Below are 23,365 nucleotides of genomic sequence, written 5' to 3' on the forward strand. Positions count from 1 at the left end.
CAGCCCCGGACCGATCTGCGCAGTAGGCGGGGCTTAGCAGTGCCAGAACGATCGGTGCAGTTCGAAAAAAAATCTGAAGCAGCACGCCCGGGCGCGAAAGAAAAAAAACAGCAGAGAGAGCAGAGAGGTGGGGAGGAATGGACTTGGGAGAACTTTACAAACTGAAAATAATGTAGCATCTTCTTTGTGCTGCCTAATTATCTATGGGAAAGGTAATTAAACTACAGTGTCCTAGTGAGCAATTAGTGACCTGTATAATACATTTGTGATCTGTAACTGGATTGTTGATGTCCCTGTAGCCATGAGACAGGTGCCCAAATGTTCAGAGTCATGTGGTGAACTTGGAAGAATTGTCCCCGTGGTGGAACTTGGTTGGAAATAAGATTCAAGGAGGTTACTAAATCTGGGAAATCAACCATAGTGAAAAGAAGCTTGTACTGGCAACTCTTCTCTCACATTCCATGGCAGATGTGTCCCTACTTATGAATGTGATTTGCATGGGCAACGTTGGGTGTAGCTACTCTGCCTCTGGAGCAGCCTTGGATCCTTTCTTTCTTCTTGTTTTCATCTGAACATTGCACAGAATTAGAGGAATTCCCTTTGGAAGATAATGTCAAAATTATAATTGCAGGAACTAAACACCTGACAGTCAAAAATTTGGGAAAATATTTCAAAATATATATCCCCCCATCCATGAGACAGTGGGCTCATTGAATATTGTTAAGGTGGAGGTAGATAGATTCTTGTTAAGCAAAGGAATCAAAGATTTAGGGGCAGTAAATGGGAATGTGGAATTCGAAACACAAACAGATCTGCTATGATCTTATTGAATGGTAGAACAGGCTCAAGGGGTCAAATGGCCTACTTCTGCTCATATTTCATATACTCACATGTTCATAACTGCAAGGACTTCCACTCTCAATTAACCACAAGATGATGCTTATTGCAGGTCTGTGTAAGATTTCAGGCAGCTATCATGTAGATTTCAGTCCACACTCCCTAACCGATTCACACCTCAAAGCAGAGTTACTATCTGGCTGCTCGGCGACAAGAGATACCCATGTAGAGTTTTGCTCCTGACTCCTCTGAGGAACCCACTCAATGAGTCCCAGGAATAATATAATGAAAGCTGAATGAAATCCGGAGTTGTCACTGAGCCAGCGACCACCGTGCTGAAAATGTGCTTCAGGTGGCTCAATGGATCTGGAGACATCCTTCAATATTCAACAGCTAAAGTCTCCAGATGGCCTGCTGAGCTCCTCTCTACACAACATTGCACAGTGGCAAGGTTTGGACTTCCAGCTGAGCAAGACAGAGAGCACAGACCATATTCGGAGGAATAGAAACAGGAATACAATGCTGGTAACACTCCAAGAACAATGCACATTTCTGCCGGAGATTTCCCACATTGGAGAGGTTCAGTTAGGTTCCTCTATTGATCTCACCTTGTAGCCATATGCAAAAGCTGCTCCCCCAGCCCTCTCTTCCCCCAACACAAAGCAATCCTACCATCAACTGAGCTTCCCTTTCACAGCCCAACTATTGTTTAGTAATAAGTCCTATCTTACTATTCAACATAAGTGCAAAACTCACTGCCAAAATAGAAAATATAGGAAAGTGGTGGAAACAAATAATATTTATACAGTTCAATTATAAAACAAAAACTTAACCACGCTTATTTCTGGGTTGTATGCACACTAACAGGCCAACCTTGCCATCACGTCTTGCTTCCTATGCCACTTCAAGTTAATATTACTCCCAAAGAGGAATTGAAAAATTGGATCAAGGGAGACACAGAAAAGAGACTAACAGAATGTCATAAAAAGTTTAAAGCCTCACATTTTAAAAATCTTTAATAACAATTCACTACCTGAAAGAATGATACTCCACAGTTCCAGTTGTTTCCTTTCTGTACCAGAGAGTTTGACGCATTGCATTAAAAATTTAAATTAAATTTACGCTGTTAATTACCAGGCATAACTTTCTTTGGAAACGTTAATGGACAATTAATTTGCAAATCCAATAAGTTCTTAAAATAACAGGGAGGCACTAATTGCTCTTTAATTTTAAAATTTAAATGAAGCCCATGCCACTTTGCCTTTGTTCCTACTCCAAGAAGCAAATAATCCATAAAAAGACAAAAATGACAAAGTAAAAAAGCAAGCTAAATCTGTACCTTTTTCTTCTGAAATTTTAACTTCAGTGGAATCTCCAGAACGTTATGCAGCTTTGTGAAGCACATCCTGATCTCGTCAAATTCAAATCTTTTCACCTGCAGAGCCAGTATTTTTGGCAGACTTTCAAAATAGTATCTCTGAAATTAAAAAGGAGACAGACAAGCAGTTATGTAGATGTCAATTTATATTCGTGCAGTAACATTCAGGGCTGATTTCTGTGCCTGTAATATCCAAAGAAACTGGTGCAGACTGAACGTTATAGAACAGGAATAATGACACTGTTTTTTTTTGTCAATGGCACACATTCACAATGGGCAATGGAATCAAACATTTTAGAGAAGGTTAATATTCAAATAATTCTGGGATTATAGAATGCGCACCATTGAACCTGCTCCACCAATCAATATGATCAGTGTTAATCTTTTGTGTCAGCTTCATTTTCCCACCTATGTCCCTTGTTTGCCAGAGACACCAAAAATCTGTTTATCCCAGCTTTAAATATATTCAACAATGTAACATTCACAACCTTCCGAAGTCGAGAATTCTAAGGACTTACGACCCTTTTGAGTGAAGCAATTTCTTCTCATCTCTGTCCTAAATGATCAGCCCCTTACATTAAGATTATGCCTCCAAATTAACCTGTCAAGACCCCTCAGAACCTTTTATGGGAAGAATTTAAAGGAGAGATAGTGCTTGGCACTCGCCATCCTGAGACTTGGCACATAATGCAATTCTCTCGAAAGCCCACTGCCATTTAACACTCACTTGAGGGAACCTCAGGTGGTGGTGTTCCCATGCATCTTCTACCTTTGCAGCATCAGGGGGGTTTGCCGGGGGCGGGGGGGGGGGGAGATCCCCAAGATAGCGGATGGGAGCAGCCTTCAGATTAAGGCACCCCACCGATACTCCTTTCCTGCACGAGATAGAGAAACCTTTTTTCCATTGTTTCCCCACCCTACTCACACCCACTCCCACCACCCTAAAAATTGAGGCTGGGCAGGACAAGGTCTTTAAGTAGCTTCATCAATGACCTACCTTCCATCATCATCATCATCTGGGAACGTTCGCTGATGTCTGCACAATGTTCAGCACCATTCGCGATTCCTCAAATACTGAAGCAATCCATGCCCAAATGCAGCAAGACCTGGACAATCTCCAGGCTTGGGCTGACATGTGGCAAGTAATATTCATGCCACAAAGTGGCAGGCAATGACGACCTGCTACTAGAGAGAATCCCCTTGACATTCAATGGCATTACCATCTCAGGGGACTTGGTGAATTCCTGCAGTATTTCTTGTAGATGGTACACACTAATGCCACTGCATGTTGATGATAAAGGGAGTGATTATTTCTGAATGGGACCAATCAAGCGCTTTCCACATTCCACTCCAAGCCACTCACCAATCTGACTTAGAAATATATTGCCTATACTTTCCACATAAATCTACAATTGGATTTCTGAATAATTATCCAACATCAACAAAATTCAAGTTATATTTGATTTATTATTGTCACATGCATTAGTATACAGTGAAAAGTATTGTTTCTTGCATGCTATACAGGCAAAGCATACCGTTCATAGAGAAAGGGGAGAATGCAGAATGTACTGTTACAGTCATAGCTAGGATGTAGAGAAAGATCAACTTAGTGTGAGGTACGTCCATTCAAAAGTCCATTCGCTGATGGCAGCAGCGAAACATCTTCCTCGAGTCGGTTGGTATGTGACCTCAGACTTTTGCATTTTTTTCCCGACGAAAGAAGATGTTAGAGAGTATGTCCGGAGTGCATGGGGTCCTTAATTATGCTGGCTGCTTTTCTGAGGCAGTGGGAAGTGTACACAGAGTCAATGGATGGGAGGCTGGTTTGCGTGATGGATTGGGCTACATTCACGACTCTTTGTAGTTTCTTGTGGTCTTGGGCAGAGCAGGAGCCATACCAAGCTGTGATACAACCAGAAAGAATGCTTTCTATGGTGCATCTGTAAAAGTTGGTGAGAGTCGTAGTTGACATGCCAAATTTCCTTAGTCTTCTGAGAAAGTAGGGGGTTGATGGGCTTTCTTAACTATAGAGTCGGCATGGAGGGGCGGGGGGGAAAACCAGGACAGGTTGTTGGTGATCTGGACACCGAAAAATTTGAAGCTCTCGACCGTTTCTACTTTGTCCCCATTGATGTAGACAGGGACATGTTCTCCACTACATTTCCTGAAGTCGATGACTACCTCCTTTATTTTGTTGACATTGAAGGAGAGATTATTGTCGTCGCACCAGTTCACCAGATCCTCCATCTCATTCCTGTACTTTGTCTCATCATTGTTTGAGATCACACTATCATTCAATTACTCGTCTTAGATCATTTATAAGATATTAGCACCGATGTAAAGAACTCAGCCAAATATTCTACCAAGATTTGACCATATATCCTCTGCCTTACAACCAGACATAAGTCAACACAATTTTTGAATACACACTATTAACATCCTGGGCGTTCCCATTGACCAGAAACTGAACTGGACCAGCCATATTAATACTGTGGCTACAAGAGTAGGTCAGACGCTAGGAGTCATGTGGTGAGTAACTCACTTCTTGACTTCCCAAAGCCTGTCTACCATCTACAGGACACAAGTCAGGAGTGTGATGGAATACTCTCCATTGCCTGAATAAGTGTAGCTCCCAAGATGTTTGACAGCATTCAGTAATAGCAGTCCACTTGATTGGCCCCATTCAGAAACATTCACTCCCTCAACCACTGACACACAGTGGTAGCAATGTGTACTATCTAGAAGCTGCACTGCAGGAACTCAATGCTCCTTAGACAGCAGCTTGACCTCTAGCACCTAGGACAAAGGCAGCAGATGCATGGGAACACCAGCACTTGGAGACTCCACTCCAGGCCACTCACCATTCTGACCTGGAAAATATACCACCTACACTCCCCACTAAAACTGCAATTGGGATTTCTGAACTTGGACAAAACTTAAGTAATATCAGCACTTTAACATTCCATTACTCCTGCTAGATCATTTAGAAGATATTAGCACTGATGTAAAGAACTCAACCACATATGTTACACAGATCTGGCCTATGCCTCACAACCAGATATATACTGACATCATTTTAGAAATAGTCAAGGACAAACATGGAAAGTTTTGAAGCCATTGGAATATCTGCTGTTGGGTGTTTTACTGCTCCAGTCCGGGTCCATGATACACAGAATCATACCACCTCTGATCATTCACTCCCACCTCAATCTCTGATCTGTGCCTGAGTGACTTCTCAATGCTAGTTTGCTGTGTTTACTGCATCACTGATAATTGTTTTCTGTGCAATTCCACAAAACAGATCCCAGATTTGGGTGAACAATTCTTCAAAAAGTGACTTAAGAACAAAAAAAACCCACCTAAACAATTCTCCAATGCAGCCTGTAGTGAGTTTGGTAGCAGGTGGGAGTGGAGAATCTGGTGGGAGCCAAAAATTCAGAAATCTGCCGGTGTAAAGTTACATTGCAAATCTCCCAATGGCGGGTTAATGCCATTTGCATTCATTTGAATCTCATGAATGCTTATTAAAACAGCGGCCCACAGGCAAATCCCATCAGGCCTTTCAATTTCACATCATGCCAATTGTTAAAGAGTGGCATGCAGAAAATAGTCCTCAGTTAACAAGAGACTTCACAGAAAGTGCAACAACATTCTGCTATAGTGCTGCATCTCTCCTGATGTTCTGTACACCACTCTTCCAGGGCAGGCCAGTTCCCGCCCTCCATCTCGATGTTGAGCTGGTCTTCAGCATCGGGCTGCTGGAGTCACGAACCCTCCTGTGTCACCAAGTCAGATCAGTACTGCATCTGGGTTGGAGTTCCCCCTGGTGCCACACACCAGTGTCTATCTCGACAGCATTGAGCTGTGGGACTCATGCAGCCACCACAACATAAAATCCAAAGTTCAACTGGGTGTAGGGGGAGGTGCTGGGGCTGACTTCGGAAAGACAAGAGGGACAATGTGGAAGGAGGGCTCGGCAAGGTGGAGGGGGGCGGGGGGGGGGGGAGGCGTGGTGGTAAGGGCAAGGGTTGACGATGGCAGGTAGAAGGGCAAGGAAGTGGAAGAAGACAACAAACAGTGGAAGGAAGAGAGAAGACCAAGGGGACAGAAACTGGACTCTGACAAAGCTGCTCGAAACTCAGACAAACAAAACGGTTTAAAGGGTATCACTTGTATTACTGGAAGGGGAAACATGCAGGTGGCAGACAATAGGTGGGGACCTGTTAATTTGGCACAATCAAGATGATTTACATGAACACTAAATGGGTCGGAGCTGCAGTACTTTGTGAAGGTTACTGTTGTCCATTATCCTCTTTGGAAACGGGAACTATGGGGGTAAATCTCCAGTCTTGCACACTCAGGATTAAATCATGTTATGGCCAGAGAATCTCACATGAGGATGTGAATCAGATTAGCATATTTAAATTGCAATTTAAATATGCAATGTCAGTTAATGCTGGATTCACCCAGCTCCCAGAATTCGCTGACCCTCTGGTGCCATGAGAAGCCAACATGAATTCACTACTAGTTTTCGCCAATGGAAGCTAGGCGTGATGGCCGCACCAAGGGGCTTGGAGGTCATTCAAGCCCCTGGATGGTCGGGAACATGGCTGGACAGTGAAACTGGCAGTGCTGTGACAGTTCTTCCTGGGCCCCCTCATTCTCAGACATGCTCCAGGGGCTGGGAGAGCTGCTAAATTGGCTACGAGGCCACATTGTGCTGGTACCTGCAAAATACAGGCGGCCAGTTTGAGTGGCTGAGCTAAAGCTAATTCAGAGTATATTACACTCAGTGTAAATTGCAGGATTGGGTGATGGAGCAGGGATTTGTAATAGGTTGTTGTGGGAGGCCAAGCTCGCCTCTTCCCTCTGGATTGCTGTCACAGTCTGGTGAAGACAAGTGGGCTGGAGAGAGAGTGGTATAAGTGTGCTGGACTGGTGTTTAAATATGGTGCCAGGACCTTCAAACCAAACGGCAGATGAATCGGCTGCCAGCCCACCAGGAGAACTCACCAGTGCATAATTAATATGGTTCCAAGCACAGAATTCTGCCATTCTGGCCAGTGGGAAAAGCTCCACTGCAACAACCCGCCACTACTCTCCGTCTATAAAAAAATGTACTTAAATATCAGTTTCTAACTATTTTAAACAGGATCTTGCCTAAACACCTGTCAGTGGTAAAGTCTCAGTTATGCTTTTTACATACCCCCAGTAACACTGTAGCCATCCTTTGGAGCATTTTGCCTGTCCCAATTAACAAAATTACAGAGTAGCCGTTTGATGCGCATCAACTGGACACGAGGCTCGAAGCTTCAGTAAAAGAAGGCTTTTATTAACTAACAATGGAGCTATCAGAACTTTAACACACTATCCCAGACTGAAGGGGTCCCGTCCGAGCAGGGAGTCTTATACCTCTCCCAGGAGGCGGAGCCCGACTGGGATGTGCCACAACAGTAACAAACACAGGTGTAACAATCCCACCCTAACCCAACAGCAACATTAGTACAATCCCACAGTAACCTATACACATTCCTGTAGTACTGGCCAGCCCTGGCTCAGTACTGTCCAGTGGGAACCAACGATGGTTCACCACATTCACCCCTCCTTTGAGAACAAAGGCCGGCGGGGTACGAAAACAGACTAAAATGTCAGCAGATTATAAGTTCAGACGGTCTGGAGGACCGCACCGTCGTTGTGACCTCCTCAATACCGGCGGTGACACCGGAGTAGGCACTTGCGGTGGCGTTCTCCCCAAAACGGCGTCCAGCTGTTCTCCCACGGACTCACAGGCCGGTTGACCCTGATGAGACGGTAGTGCAGGGGATCCTGACACATCCTGCGGTGGCGACCATCTTCGGGGCTCAGGCAAGCTGTGCATTGGAGTAAAACTGTTAAGCAATGGTCCCGATGCTGCCCGCGCTATGTCCAGGGAAGAAATAAGAGAAAATGGATTCGTCACTGGGGGTATGGGAGCGACAGGAGTTGCTACGTCCCCTGCAGGTGCCAGGTCTCGGATCGAGACTGTGTCCTCTCGCCCGTCAGGATATGCCACATAGGCATACTGAGGGTTGGCGTGGAGGAGGTGGACCTGTTCGACCAAGGGGTCGGACTTGCGGGCCCTTACATGTCGCCGCAGGAGGACGGGTCCTGGGTACGTCAACCAGGCTGGTAAAGATATCCCCGAGGAAGACTTCCGAGGGAATGAGAACATCCTCTTGTGGGGAGTAGCATTGGTGGCCGTACACAGGAGGGAGCGAATAGAGTGAAGCGCATCAGGGAGGACCTCCTGCCAACGGGAGACTGGAAGACCTTTGGATTTCAACGCCAATAGGACAGCCTTCCAGACTGTAGCATTCTCTCGTTCCACCTGTCCATTACCCCTAGGGTTGTAACTCGTGGTCCTACTAGAGGCAATCCCGTATGAGAGCAGGAATTGCCTCAAGTCATCGCTCATGAACGACGAGCCCCTGTCGCTATGGATATAGCTGGGGTACCCGAACAGGGTAAAAAGATCACGGAATGCCTTGATCACCGTGGCAGCTGATGTGTCCGAGCAGGGGACAACAAACGGGAACCGGGAGTACTCATCGATTATGTTCAGAAAGTACACGTTCTGATCTGTTGAGGGAAGGGGGCCCTTAAAATCAACACTCGGCCTCTCGAAGGGACGAGTGGCCTTGACCAAATGTGCCCGGTCAGGTCACTAAAAGTGCGGTTTGCATTCCGCGCAAATCCGACAGCTCCTTGTCACCGACCTGACGTCCTCCACCGAGTAGGGCAGGTTGCGGGCTTTGACGAAGTGGTAGAGTCGAGTGACCCCAGGATGGCACAGATCATTATGGAGGGCGTTCAAGCGATCCTCCTGACTACTAGCGCATGTTCCGCGCGAGAGGGCATCCGAGGGCTCATTGAGTTTCCCTGGACGATACATGATATCGTAGTTATAGGTGGAGAGTTCAACTCTCCACCGCAAGATCTTGTCATTCTTGATCTTGCCCCTCTGCGAGTTGTTGAACATGAACGCCACGGACCGCTGGTCCGTGATCAGGGTGAACCGCTTTCCCGCCAGGTAATGGCGCCAGTGTCTGACGGCCTCCACAATGGCCTGGGCCTCCTTCTCCACCGCTGAATGCCAAATTTCGGAGCCTTGGAGGGTGCGGGAAAAAAACGCGACGGGCCTGCCCGCCTGGTTAAGTGTGGCGGCCAGGGCGAAATCAGATGCATCGCTTTCCACCTGAAAAGGGATGGATTCGTCTACCGCGTGCATCGTGGCTTTCGTGATGTCGTGTTTCAATTCCTTGAAGGCCAATTGGGCCTCTGGCGTGAGTGGAAAAGTCGTGGACTTAATAAGCGGACGGGCTTTGTCCGCGTAGTTGGGGACCCACTGCGCATAATAGGAGAAGAAGCCTAGGCATCTTCTCAGTGCTTTTGCGCTACCGGGCAAGGGAAGTTCAGCAAGGGGGCGCATACGGTCTGGATCAGGGCCAATGACCCCGTTTTCCACCACGTATCCCAGGATGGCTAACCGGCGCGTACGGAATACACACTTCTCCCTGTTGTAGGTCAAGTTCAGGCAAGATGCAGTGCGTAAGAAGTTCTGGAGATTTGTGTCATGGTCCTGCTGATCATGGCCGCAGATGGTGACATTATCCAGGTACGGGAAGGTAGCCCGCAGCCTGTTCTGGTCCACCATTCGGTCCATAGCATGCTGGAAGACCGAGACCCCATTGGTGACACCAAATGGAACCCTAAGAAAATGATACAAACGACCATCCGCCTCAAAGGCCGTGTATTGTCGGTCCTCTGGGCGAATGGGGAGTTGGTGGTAGGCGGACTTGAGGTCTATGGTGGAGAACACCCGGTACTGCGCAATCTGATTGACCATATCAGATATGCGCGGGAGAGGATACGCATCCAGCTGCGTATATCGGTTAATGGTCTGACTGTAATCAATGACCATCCGGGGTTTGTTCCCGCTCTTGACCACCACAACCTGTGCTCTCCACGGACTAACACTGGGCTGTATGATCCCTTCTTTGAGGAGTCGCTGAACCTCCGATCTGATGAAGATCCGATCCTCAGTGCTGTAACGCCTACTTTTAGTAGCGATGGGCTTGCAGCCTGGTACCAGATTCTGAAATAAAGAGGGTGTGGTGATCTTTAACGTAGAAAGATTGCAGGCGGGGCGCGTTGGGCAATTTGGAGACTGCAGCTGTTCTCCCACTGCCAGCGAAGGGAGTGGCCCACCATACTGTAGGATCACACTCCTCAAGTGGACCATGAAGTTTAGTCCGAGAAGAATTGGTGCGCAAAGATACGGCAACACAAGGAGCCTGAAACGCTCGTAAATTGTGCCTTGTACTTTCAAGGTTACCACACAACTTCCTAGCACAGCGACAGACCGGGACCTTGATGCCATAGAGATTGTCTGTTTGGCAGGTTGAATCTGGAGTCCACACCTCTTCACAGTGTCAGGGTGGATAAAGCTCTCAGTACTCCCGCTGTCAAACAGACAATAAAGCACATGATTGTTTACCTGGATATCCATCATTGAACGATCAAGCCTGTGAGGCTTAGCCTGGTCCAGGATGATCGACACCACCGTTGGTCCATGAACGTCACTGCAGGCAGCTGAAGTCGATGCTGAGGACCCCTGCTGGTCGCTCGTGGTCATCGTTGACCAACATGGCCGCCCCCATGAATCGCACATGGGTGAGGGCGCCAAACTCAGCGACCCCTGGTGGTCATACTCCTCTGACTCCGTCGACTGCAATGGCGTTGTCCTGGACTCGCACGTGGACGAACCCCGCGAGGACTTCGACGACGATGGTGATGATCCCAGTTCCGAAGAGTCGCAGGCCGCACTGCCGTTCCTGGGCTTCGATCTGCACACCTTTGCATAATGCCCCTTTTTACCGCATGCGGTACAGATTACCTCTTTAGCGGGACACTTTTGTCGGGTATGTTTTGCTCCTCCGCAGAAATAGCACCGCGGGCCGCATGGGGCTGCAGCCGTCGTCTGGCCCACACGGGAGCACACCATAACACAGCACTTCAAGCCCGAGGGGCGAGGAGGGATTTGCGACTGCTCCTGCCACGTTGTCTCCACGTGGTCCTCTGGATATAGGACTAAGCTCTTCGAAGCCGACTCGAGCATTTCAGCTAATTCCATGGCCTGGGTAAGATTGAGATTACCCTTTTCTAGCAGTTTGAGACGGATGTATGAAGACCCGACCCCAGCCACAAACGCATCTCGGGCGAGGTCGTACATGCTCTGCTCAGCCGACACAGCTTTGCAGTCACAGCCCCTGGCTAGCTGTAAGAGCTCATTGGCGTAGTCCTCCATGGTTTCGCCCGACTGCCGACGTCGTGTAGCGAGGAGGTAACGAGCGTGGATCTCGTTAGGAGGTTTTGTATAGCGCTTCTTTAGAAGCTCGAGGGCCCTCGGGTAAGTGGTGGCCGCACGGATCGCGAGGTAGACTGTGTCGCTTACCCTCGCATGGAGGACCTGGAGTCTGTCATCATCTGTGGTGACCGCTGCGGAGGCTGCTAGGTAATCTTCAAAACACTTCAGCCAGTGGTCGAAGGTGTTAGCAGCGCCCACCGCACGTGGATCTAGCGTCAGACGTTCTGGCTTGAGGATTTGCTCCATACTCTCCTTTCTTTTTTTTCTTCCGTCGAGAGTTTAATTTTAGTTAATAAAATTGATGCACATCAATTGGACACGAGGCTCGAAGCTTCAGTAAAAGAAGGCTTTTATTAACTAACAATGGAGCTATCAGAACATTAACACACTATCCCAGACTGAAGGGGTCCCGTCCGAGCAGGGAGTCTTCTACCTCTCCCAGGAGGCGGAGCCCGACTGGGATGTGCCACAACAGTAACAAACACAGGTGTAACAATCCCACCCTAACCCAACAGCAACATTAGTACAATCCCACAGTAACCTATATACATTCCTGTAGTACTGGCCAGCCCTGGCTCAGTACTATCCAGTGGGAACCAACGATGGTTCACCACACCGTTTGAGTTAAAAGAATAGAAAATTAACTCACCGTCTCAGTCTCTGTTTTTTCATCACAGGTTTCACAGTAACACAAATTATCTCCACTCAAAGTTGTAACTTTCAAAAATTCTTCAAGTGATTCATTCTATTATGACAATTAGAAAATAAGTGGTGATTTTTTGCAACAGATTTTCATAAAAAATAGATAACTGGATGATAATGACTATTCTTTGTGTGTTACGTTCACATCAATTTGGTCGTATTGCAAATGAGACATTGTAATTTTATTCCCTTTTTATTTCAGTAACCAACAAAATAAATGTTTCATTCGATGGAAATTTCAGTGTCGGAGTTCCCAGTGTAAATCGTTGGGAGTGAATGATATGTTTCCAATTTCATTTTAGGATGCAGATAACAGACGGGATTGGCTGAAGAGGAAGAACTCGACCCAGAAGTTCACAGACATCACTCTCATCCTGGCCCCATTGAGAGCCAGGCAACCAATAGAAGCCCAGCTGGTGATACAGCCGGATCATCAATACTGTGGAGTCACCAATCACAGAGAATTCTATCTCCCCGGCAGGACATCCAGCAACAGGATTGGGTTGTGACCAGATTAAGGATCTGGAGTTCCACTGAAAGAGCTGGTATCATTCATACAGTCCTGTGGGCAAAGACTGCAGTTAAACTGACAACAATTTTAAAATCACACTGAGGTCACAAGCTGAGCAGGTGATTAATCATTCAACATTGAAAGTTCCTCATCAGCTTCTCTCCCAATGAATTGAAGGGTGAAAGGAATGGATCCACCAGGGCAGCACCCCCCCCCCCCCACCCCTCAACCCCACCCATCAGTTAACATGTAGCCAGTTTCACATAAAGCATCCAGGCACTAGGGAGGGCTCCAGAACATGGGAGGCCCATGGCTTGATGTTGACTCCCTAGGTACCTTCCTCCAGTTTGTCAACAACCAGCATGATGTGCCAATACCACGGAATGGAAAAGAACTCAAAGACAGATCAAGTAGATCTCGTTGGAGATGGTAAAGAAGATTACCAGTCACAGGGTCCTCTGACAGACAAGGCTGCCAGTGCCACAAAAGAATAAGTGATTTTCTCCATTTAGCCAGGGTGAGCGATAGCCATTATCCACAGCAAAAACACATATTTGGGAGGTTATGTGGTTAATGGGCATAGCAACTAGCAAAAGGATCAAAAAATGTTCCTTGGGAACGCTATTATCAAGCCTCTGAACCAAGGATAAGGGACTCTTGCAACTGGTGAGGAAGATATATAGAAAGGAGATGGAGTGGAGTTTCATGTCAATTAGTGACTGTCACCGAAGTGTGCTGATGTCAAAAATTAAATCTGTTGGACATTTGATCTTTTTAAACAGGCATTTTGGACCATTAAAAACAAAGACTGACTTATATTGGCTGCCACAGGTCACCTGACATTTGCAAGTTGACCAACCCTCTAAAAGGCAGATTACAGTGAACATGCCTAGACCACAACCTTGTGGATTTTGTTTCTATCTTTGTTATTACATAATAATAAAGCCTCAGACTCTGTGCGGGATTTCATGACCTCACTTGGGCGAGATCATAAAATCTCACCCAAGGCCAACAGAGGATTCTGTTCTGCGAGCCTCGCCCATCCCAATTCCGGGGCAGGCGAGGCAGTAAAATTCTGGCCTCTGTCTCCAGGACTCGTCGGTAACAAAAGAGAACACATGAACTCTATTATGCACAAGGGAAGTGCTACGGACACCTACCTGCCTCAATTATTTGTTGATTGTTTTGTTCATGGGAGGTGAAAACTCCTTGATTAACACAAATCGACAATAGATTATTTTCTATTGCATATCAGAAACAATAATCAGGAGAAGGAATATCTGAGGGCAGCAAAACATCTGCTTGCTTCTCTCTCTTTCAACTGAGCAGACACTACCTGCTCATATTGTACTGTGGACAGCAGACAGAGGAATTCTAAAGAAGATGACATATTCCAGAAAAATAATGAGAACTACAGCTTTAAGAACTGCCTCAGCCATGAACATCAATGAAGGATTCATAATCAATGAATTTTTTATATCTTTGTCTTTTATTACTGAATCTTAATTTGTCCAAAGGTTAACCTTCTCTACTTTGCAACTTCTGCAATTGTGCATTAGGTTCAAGGTTCTTGCAGCTTGTATGGATGAGAGTGGGGGCTGCAAGATAGATAAGTGAACTGAAGTGTGGTACCAGAAACTATTCAAGCGAGTGTTAGTAGGGGACAGTGTTGTAAGGGGGATAGACACAGTTCTCTGCAGCTGAGAACATGAGTTCAAATGGCTGTGTTGCTGCCCAGTGCCAGTGTTGGGGACATCTGATAATTGGGGAGGAACTTGCAATGGGAGAGGGAGGATTCAGTTGTTGAGTCCAGGTGGGCGCCAGTGACATAGATGGGATTAGGAAAGAGGTTCTACTTGGGGATTATAAGTAGCTAAGGATGGAACTAAAAGATTGAACCACAAAAGTAATCATCTCTGCATCATTATCTGAGCCATTATCATTGTCAAAGGGCAAATAGGATAGAGAGGTGAATGTGTTGGAAAAATGGGTTTTTCATTTATGGGGCAGTGGTATCAGTATTCGGGTGGGACTGGCTTCATCTGTGCTGTTCTGGGGAGTCATATAATTAGGGCGATAGATAGGGCTTTAAACTAAGTAGTGGAGAAGGGATCATGTGAGAGGAAATGTAATTGAGTTTCGGAGCCATGAGGTCATGTTGCAGCTGTACAAAACTCTGGTGCGGCTGCACTTGGAGTATTGCATACAGTTCTGGTCACCGCATTATAGGAAGGATGTGGAAGCATTGGAAAGGGTGCAGAGGAGATTTACCAGGATGTTGCCTGGTATGGTGGGAAGGTCTTATGAGGAAAGGCTGAGGGACTTGAGGCTGTTTTTGTTAGAGAGAAGAAGGTTAAGAGGTGACTTAATAGAGGCATATAAGATGATCAGAGGATTAGATAGGGTGGACAGTGAGAGCCTTTTTCCTCGGATGGTGATGGCTAGCACGAGGGGACATAGCTTTAAATTGAGGGGTGATAGATATAGGACAGATGTCAGAGGTAGGTTCTTCACTCAGGGAGTAGTAAGGGCGTGGAATGCCCTGCCTGCAACAGTAGTGGACTCACCAACATTAAGGGCATTTAAATGGTCATTGCATAAACATATGGATGATATTGGAATAGTGTAGGTTAGATGGGTTTTAGATTGCGCCAACTTGTGAAACCAACATCGAGGGCCGAAGGGACTGTACTGCGCTGTAATGTTCTATGTAATAAGTCAATGGGTAACAATGAGGTAATAAAACAGGGTAGTGTTTTAGGTAATGATAACCAGACTATAACAGGAAGGAACAGAGTACAAACTTAAGAATGCACCAGGAGATAAAGCCACAAATTGCAAAAATAGTTTAAAAAAGAGTTAACAGCTCTGTATCTGAATGCATGCAGCATTCTTAAGAAAATGGATGAATTGATAGCACAGATAGAAATAAATATGTATGACCTGATAGCCAATACACAGGCATATTTGCACAGTGACCAAGGCTGGGACCTCAAGGTAGACAAGTCTCCAGGGCCTGATGGGATATACCCCAGAATACTGAGAGAGGCAAGAGAGGAAATTGCTGGGGCCTTGAGAGAAATCTTTGTATCCTCACTGGCTACAGGGGAGGTGCAGTAAGAAGTTCAACAACACCAGGTTAAAGTCCAACAGGTTTATTTGGTAGCACAAGTTTTCGGAGCCTTAAGCCCCTTCTTCAGGTGATCGGGGATCAGTGCTGGGACCTTTGCTGTTTGTAATATACATAAATGATTTGGAGGAAAATGTAACTGGATTGATTAGTGAGTTTGCGGACGACACAAAGGTTGGTGGATTTGCGGATAGCGATGAGGACCATCAGAGGATACAGCAGGATATAGATCAGTTGGAGACGTGGGCGGAGAGATGACAGATAGAGTTTAATCTGGACAAATGGGAGGTAATGCATTTTGGAAGGTCTAATAAGATAGGAAATATACAGTAAATGGCAGAACCCTTAAGGGTATTGATAGGCAAAGGGATATAGGTGTACTGGTACACAAGTCACTGAAAGTGGCAATGCAGGTGGAGAAGGTAGTCAAGAAGGCATACGGCATGCTTGCCTTCATCGGCGGGGTATTGAGTTTAAAAATTGGCAAGTCATGTTGACACTTTATAGAACCTTAGTGAGGCCGCACTTGGAATATAGTGTTCAATTCTGGTCGCCACACTACCAGAAGGATGTGGAGGCTTTGGAGAGGGTACAGAAAAGATTTACTAGGATGTTGCCTGGTATGGAGGGCATTAGCTATGAGGAGAGGTTGGAGAAACTTGGTTTGTTCTCACTGGAGCGACAGAGGTTGAGGGGAGACCTGATAGAAGTCCACAAGATTATGAAAGGCATGGACAGAGTGGATAGTCAGAAGCTTTTTCCCAGGGTGGAAGAGTCAATTACTAGGGGGCACAGGTTTAAGGTGCAAGGGGCAAGTTTTAAAAGAGATGTACGAGGCAGATTGTTTTTTTTTTAAAACACAGAGTGGTGGGTTCCTGGAACTCGTTGCCGGGGGAGGTAGTGGAAGCGGATACGGTAGTGACTTTAAGGGGCTTCTTGATAAGTACATGAATAAATTGGGAATAGAGGGATATACTCCCCAGAAGCGTAGGGGGTTTTAGTTAAGTCAGGCAACATGGTCGGTGCAGGCTTGGAGGGCCGAAGGGCCTGTTCCTGTGCTGTAATTTTCTTTGTTCTCAATATTGAGGGGTATTTGACTTTACAAAAAGATAGAAGCAAGAAAAAGTGGGTTAACTCTATTAAGGATGCAATTAGTACCATTGTCAGAGATTACCCTAGTTCAAAAGAGCAAGGTGCAGATGGGATTAGGAAAAGAAAGTGATAAGAAATAGAAAGGTAATAGGTCACTTGCGGGAGCAGTTTATGAGCCACTAACAGTAGCTATGCTACAGGACAGAGTATATAGGAAGTAATAGATTGAACATATGAGAAAGGTACTGTAATAATCATGGGTGACTTTAATCTACACGTAGATTGCCATGTAGATTCACCCAAAGGTGGCCAGGAATATGAATCCATAGAGTATTTGTGGAACAATTTCTTAGAACAGCATATTCTAAAGCCAATTAGAGAGCAGGCTAAGGATAGTATCAAATTGAAAGAAACATTGTACAAATCTGCAAAGATAAATGGTAGGTCAGAAGATTGTTCAGATTTTAATAACCAGCAAACAATGCCTAAAAACAATGCAAAGAAAGAAAGTAGAGTATGAGAGAAAAATGGCTAGTAATAGGAAAGCAGATAGTAAGAGTTTCTCCAAGTATTCAAATAGGAAAGAGTAGCTAAAGCCAATGCTGGTCCTAGAGCGCGTGTCTGTGGAATTGATAATGGAAAACGGCAGAAGTGTTGAACAGGTATTTTATGGCTGTCTTCACTGTAGAAGACTCAAGCCTATAAATTCCAGTGGAATGGCAACTGAATCAGATTGCCTGTCCACTCGTAATTACCTTGCCGGGGGTAGGTAGGAGTGTAATCGGTTGGGTACAGCTATGGAATACTGTATCCTGGACCTCAGTACAATAGCTTTCCAATTTTTTCTGAAAATTGGAACAATAAATTTGGCCCGACGTTCTTGGGTAACATCAGGATGAAATGCTGCAAACTAGGCTTGAGACAGATTTGGGGGTGAAGCCCGATGATACTAAAATGGCTTCCTTTTCTGATCAATAAATCCCCCTGCAAGTGGAAGTGCAGCTGGAAGTCTGGGTAATTACCACTCAAAAAAGGGCAATCATATGATGACAAAATCTTAGAAGTAACTCAAGGATATCCTGTATTTCCTACCATTTGTTCCCTCGCAACGTCAAACACAATGGAATCCACCACTAAGAACTCTGCGGTAATGGGAATTTAAAGTTAAAAGAAAACAAATTTCTAAAAAATAAATCACAGGGAAATTGACATTTTTCAGGAAACTGGTGAATGAAGCCATATGTGCTTTTAAACATGTGTAACACTTGCTGGGCTGGGTCCATTTATAGAGAGTGGCAAGGTGCTGCAGTAAATCCCCTTGCCCCAAACTCTGAGGTACATTTCCCATATGTACATAGGTAGCGCGAGTGTGTGTCCTACATGTTTAAATGTCAGGACATGGGCTGGGGTCAGGAGCAGAGACAAAGGAAAGATAAAAAGATCTGACTTCTCCTCAGATCTAACACTAAAAGGTCATCACAGAGAGTTGTAGCCTATATTTCCAGCCTGGTACAGCATTCACTATTTATAGTTTGATGCTGTACCTCATCGTTGTCATATTATTAATCAGGATTTGCTGGAATTGTAAATAGAAACACTAATGTGTTACTTACCACACTGTTGAAACACATGGAATGATCAAATGAGCGAATGGACAAAGGGACATCTAAAAGAATGCAATCCTCTGGGCTTTCAATCTTGCATTTCAAACACTTCAGAGAATTAATCACTTTACTCTGATAGATCTGAAGAAAAAGATTATGTAAGAACGTTTTCCTCTCCCCCATCCCCCCCACCTATTCTATACACCTTAACATTCCCGCCACTTCTACCTTTCATCCTTCTATGGCTCTTTACATTGACATTACATTTACAATGACAAAAGAAACAAAAACACTTATATTTTCAATTTTCTTTTTATGGTATGCATCATCTTTTAGATGATGATGCATACACTTATGCACTGCAATCAACATTCATGTGGTATTTTGAATAAGCACTATTTTTTAATGTGAGCCCAGGCAGTTATTTGCTCATCAAGGAGGCTCATCAAGGTCCAGCCTGGTTCTAGTTTCACCCAAAATCCTCTCATGTGCTCTCTCCAGCAATCAGAGCTGGGACCCTTGATTAGTTTCATTTCATGCAGGCTTCATCCAGAGGCATTAAAGACCAGTTGAATTGCCCGTCACAGTATTCATGTTAAGTGCTGCCTGGAGGTACCCACAAATGGATTTGTACAGCTCTTTCACAGAGCCAGGAGATAGTTATGCTCAAAGGGAATTTGAGTTGGAAATGGGGCTAGACAACTGTAGTACCAAATCTCCAATCTATCCCCTATTAAAATGCAACTCTCCATCAAGAGGGTACAATTGCTGAATTTGTCCTTTTGTGTTCTTAGCAATGTATATATGCCAATAATGATATTTAATATCCCTAATGCACTTATTTGTGGTCAGGGTAAGAACCAACATTCAGTCAACAGCAACTTTACATCATTTTGAAAGTGGATGGTGAACAAAAGCTGAATGGCATTTAATAAATTATTAGTCAGTGCCCCATTAACACCTCAAATTTTACACTTAATGATGGCAGCAATCTACAAACTATAGATTATTATGGTAGTATAAGAAGGCAACAGTGTGAAAGATGAGATGTGGTCACTTTCATGCAATTAATCCAGAGATACTTGCCAACAAGATAAAGAAACCTAAGGAAGATTAAGATCAAATTGCTCTTAAATCAACTCTATAGACATGGAAGAATTGATTTTAAAACCTCCCCTCCATTCTCAGCTTACCTGCAATATATTACAAGACCCATCACTTTCTGTAGCAACTTTGTTCAGTAACCGTCGGAAATATTCCTCTATATCCTGCTGTTTGAATACTGAGGAAAAAGGCAAAATCAGTCGCTATTGTTCTTCAATAATTTGAATTTGGAATAAAAGTTATATTTATCATCAAAAAAATTCAGGAAGCAACAGTATTGTTGAAAGTACAATGGCAGCATAGAGAATGTAAGAAGTTTAACAACACCAGGTTAAAGTCCAACAGGTTTATTTGGTAGCAAAAGCCACACAAGCTTTCGAAGCTCTAAGCCCCTTCTTCAGGTGAGTGGGAATTCTGTTCACAAACAGAGTTTATAAAGACACAGACTCAATTTACATGAATAATGGTTGGAATGAAAATACTTACAACTAATCCAGTCTTTAAGAAACAAAACAATGGGAGTGGAGAGAGCATCAAAACAGGCTAAAAAGATGTGTATTGTCTCCAGACAAGACAGCCAGTGAAACTCTGCAGGTCCACGCAACTGTGGGCGTTACAAATAGTGTGACATGAACCCAATATCCCGGTTGAGGCCGTCCGCGTGTGTGCGGAACTTGGCTATCAGTTTCTGCTCAGCGACTCTGCGCTGTCGTGTGTCGCGAAGGCTGCCTTGGAGAACGCTTACCCGAATATCAGAGGCCGAATGCCCGTGACCGCTGAAGTGCTCCCCAACAGGAAGAGAACAGTCTTGCCTGGTGATTTGACATCAGAGCATTACAATAATAACTTGATACTTCTTAGAGGTCAATGCTTACATTATGACTGAACTTTCAACTTGATCATAAAAGAATGAATGGAAATCACATTAACAAAAAAAACCCACCTACCTGCTCTGAACACTAGATTAATATAATTTCCAATAAGCAGACTCTCATCAATGGGAAAATAGAGCACTGACCTCAATGCTTAATTTGCCAATGTATTTAGAAAGTGAGGCAGAGAATAAAGGGAGAATCACAGACCAGTTAGCCTGACATCAGTAGTGGGGAAGATGCTAGAGTCTATTATAAAAGACATGATAACAGAACATTTGGAAAACATTAACAGGATTGGACAAAGCCAGCATGTTTATGAAAGGCAAATCATGCTTATTAAATCCATTTGAGTTTTTTGAGTTTGCTACTAGTAGAATAGATAAGGAAGAACCAGTGGATATGGTGTATTTAGACTTAGAGAAGGCGTCTGATAAGGTCTCTCATAAAAGGTTAGTGGATGAAATTAACGCATATGGAATAAGGGGTAATATATTGGCATGGATTGAGAATTGGCTGACAGACAGGAAACAGAGAGTGGGAATAAATGGGTCTTTTTCTGAGTGGCAGACAGTGACTAGTGGGGTACCGCAGGGGTCAGTGTTTGGGTCCCGGCTATATTATATATATATATATATATATATATATATATATATTAGGGAACCAAATGTAACATTTCCAAGTTTGCTGATGACACAGAACTGGATGGAATTGTGAGTTGTGAGAAGCAAGCAAGGAGGCTTCAAATGATTTAGATTTGCCTTCTTATACTACCATAATAATCTATAGTTTGTAGATTGTTGCCATCATTAAGTGTAAAGTTGAGTGAGTGTGTAAACACATGGCAGATGTAGTATAATGTGGCTAAATGTGAAGTTATACACTTTGGTGTGAAGAACAGAAAGGAGGAGTATTATTTATTATTATAGGGTATTGCTGCCATTTTGGTCTCCCTAAAAAAATGATATATTTGCCATAGAGGAAGTGCAGCAGAGGTTCACTAGGCTGATATCAGGGTTGGCGGGACTGTCCTATCAGGAGAGATTGGTTAGACTGGGCCTGTATTCACTGGAATTTAGAAGGATGAGAAGAACATAGAACATAGAAAAAATACAGCACAAACATGCCCTTTGGCCCACAAGTTGCACCGGTCATGTCCCTACCTACCCAGGCTTATATATAGGCTTACCTATAACCCTCAATCCTATTAAGTCCCAAGTACTCATCCAGAAGTCTCTTAAAAGACCCTATCGAGTTTGCCTCCACCACCACCGATGGCAGCCGATTCCACTCACCCACCACCCCGAGTGAAAAACTTACCCCTGACGTCTCCTCTGTACCTACTCCCCAGCACCTTAAATCTGTGTCCTCTCGTAGCAGCCATTTCAGCCCTGGGAAAAAGCCTCAGAGAATCCACCCGATCTATACCTCTCAACATCTTGTACACCTCTATCAGGTCACCTCTCATGCTTCGTCTCTCCAAGGAGAAAAGACCGAGCTCCCTCAACCTATCCTCATAAGGCATGCCAACCAATCCAGGCAACATCCTTGTAAATCTTCTCTGCACCCTTTCAATCATTTCCACATCCCTCCTGTAATGAGGTGACCAGAACTGAGCACAGTACTCCAAGTGGAGTCTGACGAGGGTCTTATAAAGCTGCATCATTATCTCCCGACTCCTAAACTCATTCCCTCGATTGATGAAGGCCAGCACACCATATGCTTTCTTAACCACCTCCTCTACCTGCAAGGCCGATTTAAGAGTCCTATAGATCCGGACCCCAAGATCCTTCTGATCCTCTACACTGCTAAGAGTCTTACCCTTGATATTATACTCCTTCATCCCATTTGACCTGCCAAAATGGACCACTAGACATTTATCCGGGTTGAAGTCCATCTGCCACTTCTCTGCCCAGTCTTGCATCCTATCTATGTCATGCTGCAGCTTCTGACATCCCTCCAACCTATCCACACCACCAACCTTCGTGTCGTCGGCAAACTTACCAACCCATCCCTCCAGTTCCTCATCCAGGTCATTTATGAAAAATGACAAACAGCAAGGGTCCTAGAACAGATCCCTAGGGCACTCCACTGGTGACCGACCTCCATTCAGAAAAAGACCCATCTACAACCACTCTCTGCCTTCTGCTGGCAAGCCAGTTCTGGATCCACAAGGCAACAGCCCCTTGGATCCCTTGCCCTCTCACTTTCTCGAGAAGTCTTGCATGGAGGACCTTATCGAACGCCTTGCTGAAGTCCATGTAAACCACATCTACCGCTTTTCCTTTGTCAATGTGTTTAGTCACATTTTCAAAGAACTCCACCAGGTCCCTGGTGCTGTGAGGCAACAGTGCTAACCACTGTGCCGCCATATTAATTAATTAACCAACTAACACATAGTAAAGATGGCAGAGCAGGTGATATGTTGTGATTGTGGAATGTGGGCCAGGGTGAACACATCTGCTGTAAGCGCCTGTGGCTTGAGGAGCTTCGGCTCAGAGCCATTGATCTGGAGTGAACACTGATGCATTGGGTAGGGGAAAGTCACCTGGACACTTTATTCTTGGAGCTGCTCACATTCCTTAACTGAGGCAGAATTTTAGAGTTGGCGAATGGTCAGGAACAGGAGGGTGTGACTGTGGATCAGGCTGGTGTGAGCTCCCAGCATTTGGTGATGGAGGAGCTTCAGCCTCTGGCCTTGTCCAAAGAGTATGATGTTTGTGCTACCT

The 23,365-nt window shown here is 44.9% G+C and overlaps 1 protein-coding gene across 2 annotated transcripts in view; it reads right to left on the reverse strand.

Annotated features, from left to right (window-relative positions):
• LOC144484309 (ubl carboxyl-terminal hydrolase 18-like) overlaps nucleotides 1–23,365 on the reverse strand; it is a 56,118-nt gene that overhangs the window by 17,547 nt on the left and 15,206 nt on the right. For both annotated transcript variants that reach the window (XM_078202849.1, XM_078202858.1), the window contains 4 exons: nucleotides 19,854–19,942; nucleotides 18,670–18,801; nucleotides 12,271–12,366; nucleotides 2,177–2,314 (listed from right to left, as the gene is read on the reverse strand). In XM_078202849.1, coding sequence (XP_078058975.1) covers nucleotides 2,177–2,314; nucleotides 12,271–12,366; nucleotides 18,670–18,801; nucleotides 19,854–19,942 — 455 coding nt within the window. The remainder of the gene's footprint in view (nucleotides 1–2,176; nucleotides 2,315–12,270; nucleotides 12,367–18,669; nucleotides 18,802–19,853; nucleotides 19,943–23,365) is intronic.

This window comes from Mustelus asterias, chromosome 3, assembly GCF_964213995.1.
Source record: "Mustelus asterias chromosome 3, sMusAst1.hap1.1, whole genome shotgun sequence".
NCBI classification, from domain to species: domain Eukaryota; kingdom Metazoa; phylum Chordata; class Chondrichthyes; order Carcharhiniformes; family Triakidae; genus Mustelus; species Mustelus asterias.